This window comes from Ovis canadensis, chromosome 6, assembly GCF_042477335.2.
Source record: "Ovis canadensis isolate MfBH-ARS-UI-01 breed Bighorn chromosome 6, ARS-UI_OviCan_v2, whole genome shotgun sequence".
Taxonomy (NCBI): Eukaryota; Metazoa; Chordata; class Mammalia; order Artiodactyla; family Bovidae; genus Ovis; species Ovis canadensis.
The window spans coordinates 34903201-34920012 of NC_091250.1; the positions used below are offsets into that span (position 1 = coordinate 34903201).

Consider the following 16812-nt stretch of genomic DNA (forward strand, 5'->3'; position numbering starts at 1 on the left):
AATCACGAAGGATTCAAGATCTGTGAGCCAGGAGTAGTGCTGTGTCTTCTAGTTTCAAAGAGGAAGACCTCTGAGATGTTCTTCCCTGAATTAGTTTAATTTGTATATACATAAATATACATATATACACATATATTTTACATAAATCCCTGAATATGATATTATATATTTGACTTTCTTTAGTAATCTTATATTTTGCTTTTTTCAGGTAACTTTTACCTCTCCTCCTTTTCATGCAAATCAGCCATTACAAATAGGTCAACAAAAAGCATGGTATACATTATATTTTCTGCATGGCCAGATAATCACATACATACAGAGTATATATATACACATAAACAAAAATAGGGATTTTTTTTAATTTTCATACTATACTACTGCTTTTTTTTTTTTTTAACATCACCTCATATAAATTCCTGCAACTCCAAAATGTAGCTTAAACTCACCGTTTTTAAAGGCTGCATAGCAGGATGTACATTTCTGGGAGCATATGTAACAAATTTATGTTAACTATTTCTCCATTTATATGCATTCCAGTTTTCTGCCATGCAAAGTCATCCTCTACATATTTAATATTGATTTCTCTTCTGTAAGTTATATTCCTAAGAGTGAGATCTAGGCTGTAGTATATATACATTTTAATATATCTTTTAAAATATATCTTACGCAGTTTCTATTCATAAATGTTGCAACAAACTTAATTTTCAACAACAGCATTTGAGAACCCTTTTCCTATATTCAGGTCATCAGTGTTATTATCTCACACATGAACTCGGTAAACAAAATCATACCTTGCTTACCATTTACCTTAATTTGCGTACTACAGACTACTATCTAATTAGGGCATTTTTATAACCAGGTTTGTCATTTACTCTTCTATGAACTGCCTCTTCACATTATTTGTCTTTTTTGTCATTTCTATTTGATCACTTTGCACAAAGTTTCTTTGCTTGACAAAAACTTTAGTCAGGCTCCTGAACTTTCTAGGCCCATCTGTGCCTAACAGTTTTGTTAAGAACCTTGCCAACAAGTCAGTTACCAAACTCTACCCACAATATCTGATCAGGTTCCTTGTCTAATCACCCTGGTCTGTCTTCAGCAAAGACCCTGTTGGGTGGGTTTACCCAGACACACTCTGACCCTTCCTTGTGTTCAGTATTTCCCTCTTGGTAATTTCCCAGCCTGTTCCTTGGCTATATATTTCCACCTGCCCATGTTGTATTCAGAGTTGAGCCCAATCTTTCTCCCTCACAGTAAATTCCCATACGCGTAGTCCCTATACCTATCTTGATGATCCTTTCTTATCATCAAGTGTCACTGAATATGTTTTCTTTAACACTTCCTGCTTGGTAAGTAGGAAGAAATCTACATATATCAGATATTGGCCCAGTCTTTCATGTTGTAATGTTTTTCAATTCTGTTATTGTCTTTCAGTTTTGGTTATGGTAACTTTAGCCAACGTGAATTTAGTCATACATTTCTATGTACATGCTACAAAATGGTTTTAGATTCATTTCCTGTTGATGGGTTACCAATGGGTATATAGGTATACATCTTCTTTACTTCTAGATCTATTCTATATTCTTAGTTCTTTTCCATTATCTATTTGCTATATATTATATCAATACCATAATGATTTAATTCAAATGATTTTTATATCCTTCCTTGATATGATATCTACGAGGGCAAGTTTCCCTTGTTCTTTTCTCAACATATTTTCTGATTACTCCCAGTCATTCATTTATATATATTATTTTAGATCTCATTTTAATTTCAAAAAACTTATTTTGCACTGTATTTATGACAAATGACATTTTGTAATATTGAAAATGACATTTTGTAATGATTGCTCCCATGTAAGCATACAAGATGTTTCTCCATGTTTATTATTTTTTTAATATTACTGAATTTCTTACATTTTTCTTTTCCTTAGTTTTGCCAATTTGATAAAGTTGCTATTCAGTTTTTCTTCTCAATATGAAGTTCTACCCTTAATTTATACCAATTAAGAATTATTTGTCTCTGAATTCAGAATCAAGTACTTCTCTACCATTGTTTGGTAACAAAGAACTATTTCCCTAAGAACTCTATCCCCAATACATTATCCCCTCAACTTTGACCTTTAGAGCACTTCCCTCCAGTACTCTTGCCTGGAAAATCCCACGGATGGAGGAGCCTGGTAGGCTGCAGTCCATGGGATCGCAAAGAGTCGGACATGACTGACGTGACTTAGCAGCAGCAGCAGCAGCAGAGCACTTCCATTTCCTCCCTATCCTTTTCTCTTAACCTCATTTTTCCTACGGAAGAAGTCTTAGTAAAGTTTTTACTTTCCCCTTCTTGCTAGATTTTGCTCATTATTTAATTCAAGATTTCCCCTTACAGATCACCCCTTATATTTCAAAAGTCCTTTCTTGCCATTTACATTGAGCATTCGTTTACATTATCTCTTTTACTCACTTAATATACAAATATTAGATGGTCCATTCCTTACCACTGTTTTCTTTTCTCTCATCTTCCCCTCATCTTTCTAGTTACTGCATTTTCCTAAAACACCTGCATTCTAGCATAGCATCTCAGAGGCATTAATTCCACATATGGTCTTCCATGAACCACTCTGCAATAGCAATTCTAGCTCTTCATGATAATCAACATAGTGGATGTAGGGAAATGATTGCTTAGTTGGTATTGGGGTTGTTAAAACATAATAGCAAGACACTGAAGCAAACACCTGGCTGCTGTGCCACCTAAAGCCTACTGGATTTTTCTGGATGAGAGCACATGTGTATCACTGAATAAACTTACCACTGTTTTTGTTGCTAAGTCTAAGTCATGTCCTACTTTTGCTACCCCACAGATTGTAGCCCACCAAGCTCCTCTGTTCATGGGATTTCCAGGCAAGAATACTGGAGTGGGTTGCCATTTCCTTCTCTAGGGGATCTTTCCCACCCAGGGACCAAATCCATGTCTCTTGCATTGGCAGATGGATTCTTTATTGCTTAGCCACTTGGGAAGCCCATAAACTTAACATTACTGGAGATAACTGCAATCAAACAACCATGTGATCAGAATTTGCTCCAGGTAAAATAAATGTTTACAAAGTTCATCTTTAGTACGTTGCCACCTTTCCTATTAAGAGTCTGTAATTTGTAATCTTTCCTCACATCTCTCCAGGTGGCCATCTGTATGCTATTCTCACTTGGAAGACGAAAATCTCTACTAAACTTTATATGCGGAAGTGCTTTGAACACTTTAGATTACTGGAGGATAATATACTTGACATTCTTATGCACCTGGGGTTACAACCTCATTAGTACCTACCATCCTAGGGAATTAGAAATTCACCTCTAATAACTCACCAGCTCTGACCCTTACTAGGTTTGTTCATCTAGATACCATTAACTCAATTAGTAATTTCAGACTTCCTTTTTTAAGTTGTTTATCTACACTCTGCCTTTCTAAAAGATAACCTGCTTAGGTTTTTCCTACTGATTTTCAGGCAGATCACAATTCTTTTACAAAAGGCTAATGCTTTAAGTGGCACTGGTATTTCCCAGATTCTCACTCAAACTTTAAGAAGTTTCCTTTCACAAGCATCTAAAATTTTTATTATCAATTCATATGCTTTAAGAAAAAATGTTATCCTTTTATATGAAAACTGAAAGTTATGGAGTTATTTCTACCAAACTCATTCTTTTGTTAAACTTAGTAAAAGTGACTTTTGGTTTGCATTTTTCATTAATCTTTCTCAAAGAGAAATCAAATTGTGCTGTTGATTTTGGATGACTTCTGTACTATTCTTTCCAAATTCCCCAGGTATGAAAAGTTGAGTGGGTTTTAAATTAACAAGTATCAGCCAAGTATCTTAGAGCTGAAAACTTAAGTGTGTGCATATATCGAGAGCCTATCTCTACTGGGATGTATGATACTTTGATGAGCCCATTTACAGAAACAAATGTAAAACTTTGTCACAGCCTTGATATGAAGGCTCATCATGTCAATGCCATTGTAGAAATGAGCAGACGTTAATAACTGGCACTTGAACAATTCTACATGCATTATGCCAACAGGAAAGTCAAGAGTAGTAGTCAGCCTTTTCATTTAAAAGGATTATTTTTTCCTGCAATTATTGAGCCCATGGCTTGTTTCGGCTGCTGCTGCTAAGGACAATAGCCTGCCAGATAGGGAATGATGTTGATGAAGATACAAAATAACACTTACACACATATTTTACTCAAAAATCCAGAGAATTGGGAATAGGTTATGTTAGGAAGGAGGTGGGAGTAAGGAAAGGGAAGAAAAAAAAAAGGGAATATATAAGGGTGAAAAAATAAAATATACAATAATCTGCTGAAATTCCAGATGGCTCACTTTCAACTAACAATTATTTCATTGTTTTGAGTCCTTTCTCTAATTTTTTCTTATACTCCTATGAATTATCTCTGCCAAAACTCACACAAAGTTAAAATCATAAGTTCAATAAGTAACAATGTATATATAAATTACTAATTCTTTTTCATTCCAAAGAGTTGCTATCTGAAGATCCAGTTTTACAGAGGCATATTAGCCATCAGCAACTATCTTTCATTATCATCGTAAAACTTTGGGTTATCACGCAAAAAATACTGCAAGTGTGTACCGTTATAGAAGTTTTCCTGGTTTAAATACCTACTTTATCTAACCTACTCATTGCTCTAAACTGAGTGATGTCTTCACAGGCAGACTTCTGGGACAGACGTCATCACAGGACCACGCCCTTGGTGGCAGCATGTTTACAGAATCAAGGCACGAAATGGTTCTTTAGAAAGGCAACAGCCACCAACAGCAGCAGCCTAGTTTTGCCAAGTGATTCTTCCTAATCACTTCCTCAGCAAAAAGAAAAAATATACGAGTAAAACTGACAAGATGTGTTGAAAGTACTTAGCTAGCTGTGAAGGATTAAATTTTTTTACATATAATTCTCTAATAACACCCATGACAATAGACAGATTTGGGCTTCCCCCGGGGGCTCAGTGGGAAAAAAATCTGCCTGCAATGCAGGAGATCCAGAGTCGATCCTTGGGTTGGGATGATCATCTGGAGAAGGAAATGATAACCAGCTCAACTACTCCTGCCTGGGAAATCCCAGAGAGGCTACAGTCCATGGGGTCACAAGAGTCGGACATGACTTACTAACTACACCACCACCACCACCCCTCTCACTTTCGTTAGAAAAGGAGAGGTCTTCCTTAAGTAAAATTTTGGAAAGCAAAGCTTTCTCTACAAAACAGCAATTAGCAATATTACTGTTAGATGAGTTAACATTAATTTGCTTCACTAGTTTATCTTGGCGATAGTTTTAGCTTACACACCACTGCACAGCACTTAGAATCAGGACTTGTGTCATAATTTAAGTAGTCAAAGTACACAGCTAACACAGTACACTTTCATATTCTTATATATTTAAAGGTACAACATATAACTTCCCTAGAAAACTCAGTGAGTATACACATGCCCGTTTTAACACCCTTGCCATGAGCAATAGCGAGTTGCTCCCCCACCCACCAAGAACCTGAGAGGACAATTGCTTTTATTTATGTTACACTAACACACAGTAATTATTAACAGATGTACTGTCTTTCCAGTCTAAAAAAATTGCAAAACAATTTGAAACTTTATCAGTTACATTAAACCAGTGAAAAGGCATCAATGAACAGGGCTGACCAGCATCAAAACACCTACAACAGGGATTTCAGTAGGAATGCAGGGAGAGAAGAGAAAGTTTCCATAAAGAATATCTCCAATAAGGGGAGAGATACTACATCTGATATAGAGGAACAATCAGGTCTATTGAAAGACAAGGTCTGTTCATTTCATATATAACAAGGTCTGTCCATTTCATATATACCACGTAATCTTCTGAACAAGAATTCAATCTCTCAGGAACTCTGATGCCATGAAACAGGACAGAAGAGAGAGAACACTAGTTTCTGTATAACATAATATATATCCTCACAACTCAATGAGCTAAGTACTATTATTATACCCATTTTACAGATGAGGAAAGTAAGCTCTATAGAGGCTAAACAGTTGTTCAAGATCACACAGGCATTTGAGTTGTACAGTTGGAATCAAAACTAGGTAATCTGGTTTCAAAACCAATATTACTAAGATCTACAGAATTGTCAGCATCTCTGAGAGTTATAAATACAAGTCCAACTTGCTAATGTGCCTATTAAACTTCAGTGAGTTACTCTGAATATTTTGTAAATAGTATAAGTGATAATTTACATGTTTTTTTTAGAAAGCAACAATAAATTATGTTTAGTGGATACAGTGCTCTTGTATCCACAGAGCACTTAAAGCTCTTCATAGAAGCAAGGAAATTTCCAATTTTATATTACTGCTAAGTCACTTCAGTCATGTCCAACTCTGTGTGACCCCATAGATGACAGCCCACCAGGCTCCCCTGTCCCTGGGATTCTCCAGGCAAGAACACTGGAGTGGGTTGCCATTTCCTTCTCCAATGCATGAAAGTGAAAAGTGAAAGTGAAGTTGCTCGGTAGTGTCCGACTCCTAGCAACCCCATGGACTGCAGCCTACCTGGCTCCTCCGTCCATGGGGCTTGCCACGCAAGAGTACTGATGGGTTGCCATTGCGTTATCCAATTTTATATTAACATGTCCTGAAAATGACATATAAATAATACACATGGAATTTCTACATAACCAAAAAGTTAGCCCTATCAATATTCACTATAAGATATGCTGCATGAGAAATTATCTTGGGGGAAAGTCAGCTTTTGTTTTCCTGGCTTAGTTTGCAATATATAAATAGATGCCAAGAGGCACTAGCTGTTTAGTCTGTGACCTAATAATATTCCTACTGTTGAAATTCTTAAAGGGCTGAATACCAGTCAGAGACCACAAGGGTTATTTTTTATTGATTCTCTAAGAGCTCTCATTCCAGCAACGTAAGTAAAACAGAATTGTTTTCCATAAAAATAACAACGGAATAGGGTTAACTGGGTAATTTGATTGAATAATGCTTTCATGTAACTTAAAAAATTGAGAAAATATTTCAACTACCTAAACAGTTGAAATATTCTTTAAATTGTATTAGATTTATAGAAATGTAATATAATTGGGAAAAATCAAAAAATATTCATGAAGTCTTTTTCCCAAAAGAATGTATCTTGAGTACAAAATAACTTTGGAAATTCATTTGTGTTTAGTTATCAACAAATGTTAATGATTCTGTTAATATTCAGTTTTTCATGAAGAAGATAAAAATTTCTATGATGGTAACACATCTTAGCTTACCAGAACTCCATGGACGTAAATGAATGATACTTTTTATAACTCAGCATGCAGGACTCTTTTAAATGTTTTTGCTTTGTCTTTCCTTCTTATTGTAAACTACAAACAGCAACAGTGCTAAAATACTGTGTGTGATTTTTCTTTTAAAATAGATATTCCTACCTCCATAAATGTATCTCTTTTTTGGTAACAGTCATCATCTCAAGGTGGGTACTTGAAGTTCATAGTGCCTAAGTTAATTTTCCCTGTTCCTACAATATCTGAAAGATGAGTGAAAATAGGCACTTGACATCTTAAACTTACATGTTAGATTTTTGGCTACAATTTATTTTAATATATATTCTTGAAATATATTTCTTTTAATGTGTTTCATATGTATTTAGTACAATGGTACATGAAAAAATAAAAGATATCAATCTTAAATGTTCTTCTAAAGATAAAGCTATAAATAATCTTTTATTAGGTATCTAAAGAATCTTTGAAGTCACCTAGAATAAAAAGTGGACTATTTAATGGTCAATTTAATGGAATCTATATTAGCAACACTTTACAATGTGTTTATTCTTTAGACAGTCAAGAGTTATTACTATTACTATTTATTATGTTGTTAGATGCAAAAAATAAGTTCACTACACAGTTGGAAGTTTCAGTCTTTTAAAAAAAATCACTGTAAGTATACAAATCTGGGTTACTCTGGCAAACAATAACAACAATGTTCAAATGCCATGTCTCCTAGCTTTTATGCTGTTTGGCTCTTTATAATCAACAGATGGTCATCTTCAATACCATTACAATATGACTAGTTAATAAGCCTGACAGAAATTTTAACTTGTCTTTTTAAAGAGAAGACATTTATAATAAAGATACTAAAAGAGGGCTTCAAATTGCAAGCAACATGTGCCTACAAATGAGAAACTAAATGTTAATCTGAAGTTTTCTAAATGTATAAAGAAAAAGCAATGTGCTAGCCAACACAATCACTGAACAATCAATCAGCATGAAACAGGCAAATTCCTCCTTGTAGGCTCAAAACTTACAGGTATAAATGTAGTGTTTCTCTAGTCAACGGAAAACAATACATATTAGGTAAAAGACTACTCAAATCTAGAAGAGAAATAACCACAAAAATGAGCCAGTTGTATTTTAGCTATGAGTGACAAATGTTATTTCTTTTTATTGTTTTCTCTAATGTATTTCAGAAACTGAAGTGTTTTATTTTATTCCACTGTTGGCCATAGTTTGAGCCCTACACACTCCCTTCCCTTTCACCTCAAAGGGAGCGCCTTTGTATGTAGCCACGCATACATCATTAGTGTAAAGATCAGGCTGGATCTGTTCCCAAATCTTCTTCTTAGGATTCAGCTCCTTGTCGGGCTCTCCTGTTGGGAGAGGGAAAATAATACATAGCTAACATATTAATAAACTGTCATCAGAGATTTCTAGTGAATTGTCCTAGATACAATCTCTGATCTTTAGACCTGATAAGAATCTAAATATTTACTTTTAACACTTTAGTTCTATGACATCAGCACTTTTTATATTCTTAATTGGTAAAATAGTTTGTCATTTCCTTATGAATGTTAAAGGTATTATTTTTCACTCTTTTAAGAAACAGCTGTACAGCTAATTTATTCCCCAAATGATCAGAAGGAAACTACAAGATACTCATTTTATCACTACATATAAAGAAAGATTTTGAACAGATGAGAGCATAATTTGATGTGCTTGCATTTTTATACATGGCAGAAGCAGCTTATGCTTTACTATATGTTTCAACAAAAAATGACTAAATTGCTGCTACAGTACTTAAAGATTTCCTACAGTACTGGAAATAACTTAAGTGTTAGGGTTATCTAGCTAAATATGATAACTACTCTGAATTTTATCTGCTGCCCATTCTACTTGGTGAGATTGAAAGAAAACCAGCTGAATGAGAGAAGAAGCTTGCAAACAATTTGGCTGATAAGGTGCTGATATCTAAAATATATAAAAAACTCGTACCACTCAATACCAAAAAAACACCCCATTTTTAAAGAGTAATTGGGTCCAAAAGCTTAAGAGTCTTGCATTTATACATGCTTTGAGATTAACCATCAACTCAGATTTATTAATAAGACTCAAAACTAACAGGAATAATCATGATCTCAGAAAAGTCTGAATGCAAATTTCCATTTATTATCAGACTAAATCCAGTGCGTTCTCAAAAAAAAAAAAAAAGGAAAAGAAAGAGAAGGGAGTGTCAATGTCTTTGCCTTCTTGCTGTAATATTGTGTTCAAGTTATTTTTGGTTGATACTTTAGGGACTAGATATTGAAATAATTTATGGCTTTACAGGATTTAAGACTAAAGAAGGAGTGGGTAGGGGTTTTAGCCATTATTATAAATATATTATGTGGCATCTTCTAAACTTTATGGAAGCAATAGTTTTATAGTTGAAAAATCGTTATTCAAAGGCTTGAGCCCCAAATGCAATTTCTATACCACACTTACTATAACATGAAATGTAAATCTCTAGACACTGAGCATATCAAATGAACATTGAAATGTACCAGCAGACACCTTAAGCTTTAAAATGTAAAACATATGCTGAAAAATAAAGTACAGATAAATCATGGCTCTCTCTGGGAAAAGAAAAAAAATACAGTAAGACTAATCATCTGTTGCATACATAGTATTGTTATTTCCTTTCAGATTTACTGCTACAGAAGCAGTAACTGATATGCATAAGCAGGATGAGAATTAACAGACCCCACGTCCCCAAGTTTATCAACTATTTGATGCTGTTCAGTTTGGTTAAGCATTTTATAAGAGTATAATTCAAACAACTGCATGGGCCACTTAAACGTTAGGTTTTTCCCTTTCACTTCAGAAAAATTTTTTTATGTTATCTACATATTCATTTACTAAAGCACAAGGAGAAACTATGAATATGAAAGGAATTTTAGACTGCAATGATGTAGATATAAACACACACCGACAGCCAAACAGATTGAAAGATTAAAAAATATGGTAAAGGCAAGAAATCCACTCTGGACTATTAGCATCTCTAATGTTAAGTCACTGAGTATCTTAGGAAAACTCCACACTACTTAACGGTAATGTCCAGATAATAACAACTGATTCAAATGCTGAAACATTTACCTGTTAATTCTTTATAAGGTAAGGGGAATGAAAGCTGTCATAGAAATAAAAGAACTATAAGCCTTCTCTGATTAAACAGTCCATATGATTTCACAGCAAGCCAATGATCCACCAACAAAAATGCTGGTAATATTTGAGATTCAGGCACATCTATTTTTTGATCTTTCTACAAATCTTAAGTAGGTAGCTAAGTTCTATTGAGTCTTGGTTTCTAAATTTGTAAAATAGTGGGTTAAAATAAATGATTTCTTCCAGTTCTAAACATCTGACTTAACAATTTATATAGAAAAATAAAACTTAAAATGCACTCATCTTAAGTATTTAAGTAAAAAGGAAGGCAAATATTAATCTGAAAAGACAAATCAAGAGTTTTTTTTTCCCTCAGTGTATGCTGAATCTTAAAAGAAAAAGTTCACTTTTATTTTCATTCCATTCCAATTCAGAAAAACAGAATTTCAGGTTTGTCAGGTATAAACATGACATCCTAACCAAAAGCATAACGTTTGGGGAAGTGTTTTGATTTCCCGGTAAGCAGTGGTGATTGTGACCAAAAGGCAATATAGTCTTTTAATTTCTGTTTTTCCTCTTAAGAGATCTTCCACTTTTATGAAAGAAATGTTTATTCTACATCTGCCAAGCTTTCTTTACTGCTTCCAAAGACCTATTTGAAGAATTTTTTTCTCAGATATTAGGAAGCTTTCTCACATATTAGGAAGCTTCATCTGTCTTAGGAGCACTTTACTAGAGAGAAGAAACAATATGAAATGATCCTTCCTTTTAGATTATTAAAAAAAATATGAATTTTACCTTAGAGATTTCCTCTAAATCCTAAAGGCTAGTAAAAGGGAGTAAAAGCATATGCAAGTATATTACTAGGTTGACTTTGAGAATTATACAGTTTCGGCTCCTTGTCTGAACTTTTCATCTCTTCATCTTTCTATGTTGCATTCTGAGATAATCTATGCTTAAATGATTTTGTAGCACATTAACTGGTTCTCTATCCGTATCACACTCTTCTGTTATGTAGGTATCAAAATTAGTATTTCACTTAGGGTACAATCTCTCTGGTGTTTTATGCAATTTGAGTGTTCATGGGGAAGGAGTAATTGTGCTTCATGTACCATCTTATGTCAATCTCTCAATTAACAATAATATCACTAACAATGGTCATTTAGTATAAAGTCTTACAAGTCATATAGAGGAGTGGTCTTAAATTTAAACGTTCAAAAATAGCTTTCAGAACCAAGATTCCCAAATTACAAACAGTAACTAATAAATACTTACCAGGGAAAGCATCAAAAGTAATTCTGTCCCCAGGAACAGATCCATCAGGAGGTGCCAAGATTTCCACTTTCTCTGGTGAACTTGCACACATCACCATTGCCTGAGATACTACTCCCCTCATCTTTGCAGGTTTCAGGTTACAAAGTAAAACCACCATCCGATTTTGCATCTGTGTGAAATACACATTGATGATTAAAGATGTACAAAGATTTAGAATAATTTTATCTAGAATACATTAAGGTACATCTAATATGCTAAATATCAAATGTTCTATTTTTGTGGCTGTTTTATCCTTATCTGTGTCCAAACTCTTTTACGTTAAGCCTTAAATCAATATGAAAAAAATAAAATAAAATTCTACAAACTGACAATACATTATAGATCAAACAGCAGAGGCAATAATATTTCACTTAAAAATAAAGAAATGACTGAGTGAAACAGATTTGGTTTTAAATTTCATTGCTGGTTCTCATGTACTAGCAATGAGACTCATAAAGTTGATCTCCCTGTTTCCTCACAAAATGAGGGAAATGATATAAAGACACCACAAGGATTAAATCACAACATATATATAAAGCATTTAGCTTAGCAACAGCACTAAAATAAATGCACATTTTTCCCCTACATGTTTATCATTTTCAATACTATCCAAGATTCATTTCCTAAATTAAAAAGTACTGATCACTTAACAATTTAAGCCTTATGCACAGCACAACAAACGATAGCTACTTCTATAATTTGTTACAGAAGTAAATTAGCAATTTCTTTAAACTTCAAGAGTTGAAGTCTCAACTTTTTCGTCAATGAGCAAAAATAAGGGACACAGTTGTTTAAATTCTTTCAGTAGATTTAAAATAAAATAACATTCAAGAAGGGTCACTGCATGTGGGAACAGGACACATTCTAGATGAAAGATGGTTTTATAAATAAATATTATGTACAAATTTACCCCCACGTTCTAAGATTTTAAAAAAATGAACCTAAGGTTCAAATGGAAAAGTCCCCTTTTTTGGTGATCTTCATGAATTCTTATTCTCTTCAGACATTAAATAACTATAAGATGCCACATATATGGGAACTTAATAAAAAAAAGTTACACCAAATATGTACAAAAAACCAACAGGGTTAGCTAGATGCAGTCTGTTAAGAATCAGGTGATAGCTGTAGACTTTTACCTTAGAAAAATAAACAAATGTACAAAATTTGGTATACAGTTTTAGGAAGCTAAATGCAGTTACTTTATACACTGCTGACTAGTACTGACTTGATGGTTAGATTCAGATATGTATATAAATACTTTGCATATGGCTGTCAATGACAGCTTTTGGAAAAGAACTAGTCTGTAACTTAGGAGAACAAAAAAAGTTGAAGCCCCAATGAGGAGGAGTTTTTCAAATTTGAGCTGGCTCAAGATCAATTGGTTCTTTCTCCAGGGTTCCTTATGAACCTAACTTCATAAGTTGTTATGAGAGGGTCCTGGTCCTACACAAAATGAATGTTAAAAAGAAAAAGCACACACCAGTGTCATCTATCTTTTTTCATAGATAAGAGAAATTTCTTCACTGATCTCCTTAATTCCATTTTTCTTACCTCAACAAAGCAACCAGATGATACTATTAATATGTGAGACAGATCATATTATCCCTTAGCTCAAAAATCCTCCAGTGGCTTTCATCTCACTCAGAGAAAAAGCCAAAGTCTTTACAATGATCTCTAGGACCCTACAGCATTTGGCATCCTTATCTGACTTCATCTCCCATCATATTTCCCGTTATTTAGTCTGCTACAATGACACTGGCTTCCTGCTGTTCTTTGAAGATCCCAGGATAACATCTGATTCAGGGCTGCCTGAAAATGCTATTCCATAAGAGCAGAACAATTTGTTTTCTTCATTTTCTTAGACCTTTACTTAAATACCACTTTGCTCTTCCCTGGCCACTTTTTTCCCCTAGCTTCAGTACTTTCTAGATTCTTTCCTTACTTTATTTTTTTCCTGATATTAACACTGTGTATCATGGAAGTGCTGATCCTCCCAGATATGAGCTTCAGAAAGGCAGGGGCTTTGTTTATTTAGTTATTATTATTGGCAGTGATGGGCCTTTGTTCTGGCATGCAGGCTCTTAGCTGCGGCATGCTACCTTTAGAGCACACAGGTTTAGTAGCTGCTACACAGAGTTCTTTCTAGTTGCCCCATGGATGCGAGACCTTAGATCCTCAACCAGGGAACAAACCTATATCCCCTGCATTGAAAGGCAGATTCTTAACTACTGGACCACCAGGGAAATCCCAGGGTTTTATTTTTTTAAAAACAAATCTATCATTCATCTATCTACATATTTTTCTTTCTTTCTATTCACTTGCCTACAACAGTTCCTGGCACAGTGCAGATTCACAGTAAATATCAGCATCTAAAAATAAGAATGAATTAACGTAGGGACTTGTGCAAGTTCACACAGTCAATCAGCAACAGGGTTGGCAAAGAACCTAGAGGCAGAACTTTTTAATGTGGAAGACTATGGTCTTTGCAGTATCTCCGAAGCACCATGGAGCAGAGGAAATAGTAGATGATGCAAATTTCTACAGAAGATGTCTAGAGAGAGCAAGTTATAAATTATTAATGTCTGACATTGGAAATATATTTAAATACCTAAATAATAAAATTTTAAAACATGCTATTTTTAATGAATAAAGGAATACCATTAAAAAGTTCAAGTTCAATCTTCAAAATTCCCTCTCCTCTTTCTTCTTCCAGTATGAAAATACTTGAGTTATAAAGATATAAGACTTGTTTTCTTAATTCTAGATTGGTGCATTCTAAGCTTATATAATGGTGATTTTAAAATTAAAATCAGGGAATAAAATTCCATGATGGAACAGTGATGATAAAGTAACTAACTAAAAATACTTTCAAAAATTGAGAAAAAAATAATACATCATTTCTTCTTTCTATGGTCATGACTTTGATCTTAATTTACAGATCTTTGGCAAGTTTTTGGTATTTCTAGGAACTTTTTGGTGGATTTATCATATTAAAATCATCAACTGAATTAATCAATATTAACTCATGTTGTGTGGTCTGATATAAAATTACATGAAAAAACATTAAGAAAGAGGGATTGACACCGAAAGGCATATGTAGAAATAATTTTAGCTACATAGATTACCTGTTCAAGAGGAACATGATTCACCAGGCCACTGACCACCGTTCTTGGGGCTGTTTCTCCAACATCTACTTCCTCTACATACAAAGAATCTGCATCAGGGTGTTTTCTGGCAGTGATGATACAACCAATTCGAAGATCCAGACGGGAAACATTAACAGGCTTAGAGTCAGCATTTCCTGCTACTGGTTGCTGTTTTTTCTCCTTTTTCTCTCCTAAAAAATAGTTACAAAGGGTAAGCTTCAGAAGTAAAACAAAAATATAGTATTAAAATCTCCACAGTATTGATTCTGATGAGTTTAAAAGAAAAAAAAAATGAGGGTTTATCTTCTATCTTCATTTAAGTAACAAAGGAAAGAATTATTCATGTCACATCTTGAATCCCCTTTAAGCTATTTCTCTGTTGAACTGTCTATATCTCTAGTTAAAGACACAGAGTAGATGTTGGTAATCTATGGCTCAAGGTCAAATCCAGCCTGCTGCCTGTGAAATAGTTTTACTAGAACAAAATTATGTTCATTACTTTATATACTGTCTATGCATGCTTTGGTACTCTGGCAGAGTGGAATAATTGTAACAGAGACTTTGTAGTCTGTAAATAACCCTCTACAGAAAAAATTTCCCTTTTCCTGAAACAGAGACGAAAAAATCCTTTTAGATTTACTGTGACTCTACAAGAGTGAAAAATTCTTTAGAAAGAATATCATAAGTAGCCAACTGACAGCATGAACTACAATCAAATATAATTTCTCTGATAAAATGTGTCTCTCACCACTTAAACATACCAGTAAGTACACAATGAATTTCTCCATTTCTTATATTCCTCTGAAGACTTATTAGGACTTTAGATTTGTCTACAGAAACTATTTGAGTGGAAGAAAACATTTTATTCTGATTATGTTTTCAAAATTCTACTTTTATTTACATGCTGATAATATAATTCTTATAAGCATAAGATCACTTTAGCCATTAAGTCAAAATTCAACCTGAATACAGTTCAAATTCCTAAAGTTTATCTTCTCTGGCAAAAAAAAAAAAAAGACAAAACTACCTCCTAATCTGTAGGACATAAGCTGTTATGACTTGAAAGCATTGTTTCTTAACTACTTTGTTTCATCTTTGGATAAATATTTACTGAGATCTAAGGCACTGAAAAAAGTAAGATGAGTGGCCTACACTAGCCAGGCACTAAAAATCTCTTATAAGAGAGACAGATGTGGACTTCCCTGGTGGCTCAGTGAAAAAGGATCCACCTGCCATTGCAGGAGACGCGGGTTTGATCCCTGCGATCCAGGAAGATTCTACATGTGGTGAAGCAACTAAGCTTGTACGCCACAACTATTGAGCCTGTGCCCTACTACTGAGCCTGCGCCCTGGAGCCGCAACCACTGAGCCCACAAGCTGTAACTACTGAAGTCTTGAGTGTCCTAGGGCCCATGCTCTGCAACGAGAAGCCACTTCAGTGGGATGCCAGTGCACCAAAACTGGACAGCAGTGCCCACTTGCCACAATAGAGAAGAGTCTGCACTGAAGACCCAGTGTGGCCATCAATAATATTAAAGAAAAAAAAGACAGATATACATAATGAACATGTGATAAATATTACAAATAAAAAGAAATACAGAAGCACAGGGAAGAGTAATTCTGTCTGGAGTGGGAACAGATGATTTTGCATAAAAGACATACACAATTTTCACAAAGATTGCTTATAAAAGAGAAAGTACAGCTAGTTCAAAATAAATGACAAATTTTTAGTCTCATTAGCAAATTTTTTAAAAATACCACTTTTCATGTAACATATCAGCAAAGATTTTTTAAAAATAGTTGAGAGCCCTAATGATAAAGAAATATATATATAATTACTACAAAAATCTTAATAGTTATCTTTGAGTGATAAACTATGTATTTAAAACACTACATATGGCAACCCA

General features: G+C 34.2%; 1 protein-coding gene across 1 annotated transcript in view; it reads right to left on the reverse strand.

Annotated features, from left to right (window-relative positions):
- Positions 1-5549: 5549 nt before the first annotated feature.
- AIMP1 (aminoacyl tRNA synthetase complex interacting multifunctional protein 1) overlaps positions 5550-16812 on the reverse strand; it is a 30858-nt gene continuing 19595 nt past the window's right edge. The window contains exons 5-7 of the mRNA XM_069593565.1: positions 14885-15096; positions 11721-11889; positions 5550-8674 (exon numbers count right to left, since the gene is read on the reverse strand). Coding sequence (XP_069449666.1) covers positions 8508-8674; positions 11721-11889; positions 14885-15096 — 548 coding nt within the window. The 3' untranslated portion in view covers positions 5550-8507. The remainder of the gene's footprint in view (positions 8675-11720; positions 11890-14884; positions 15097-16812) is intronic.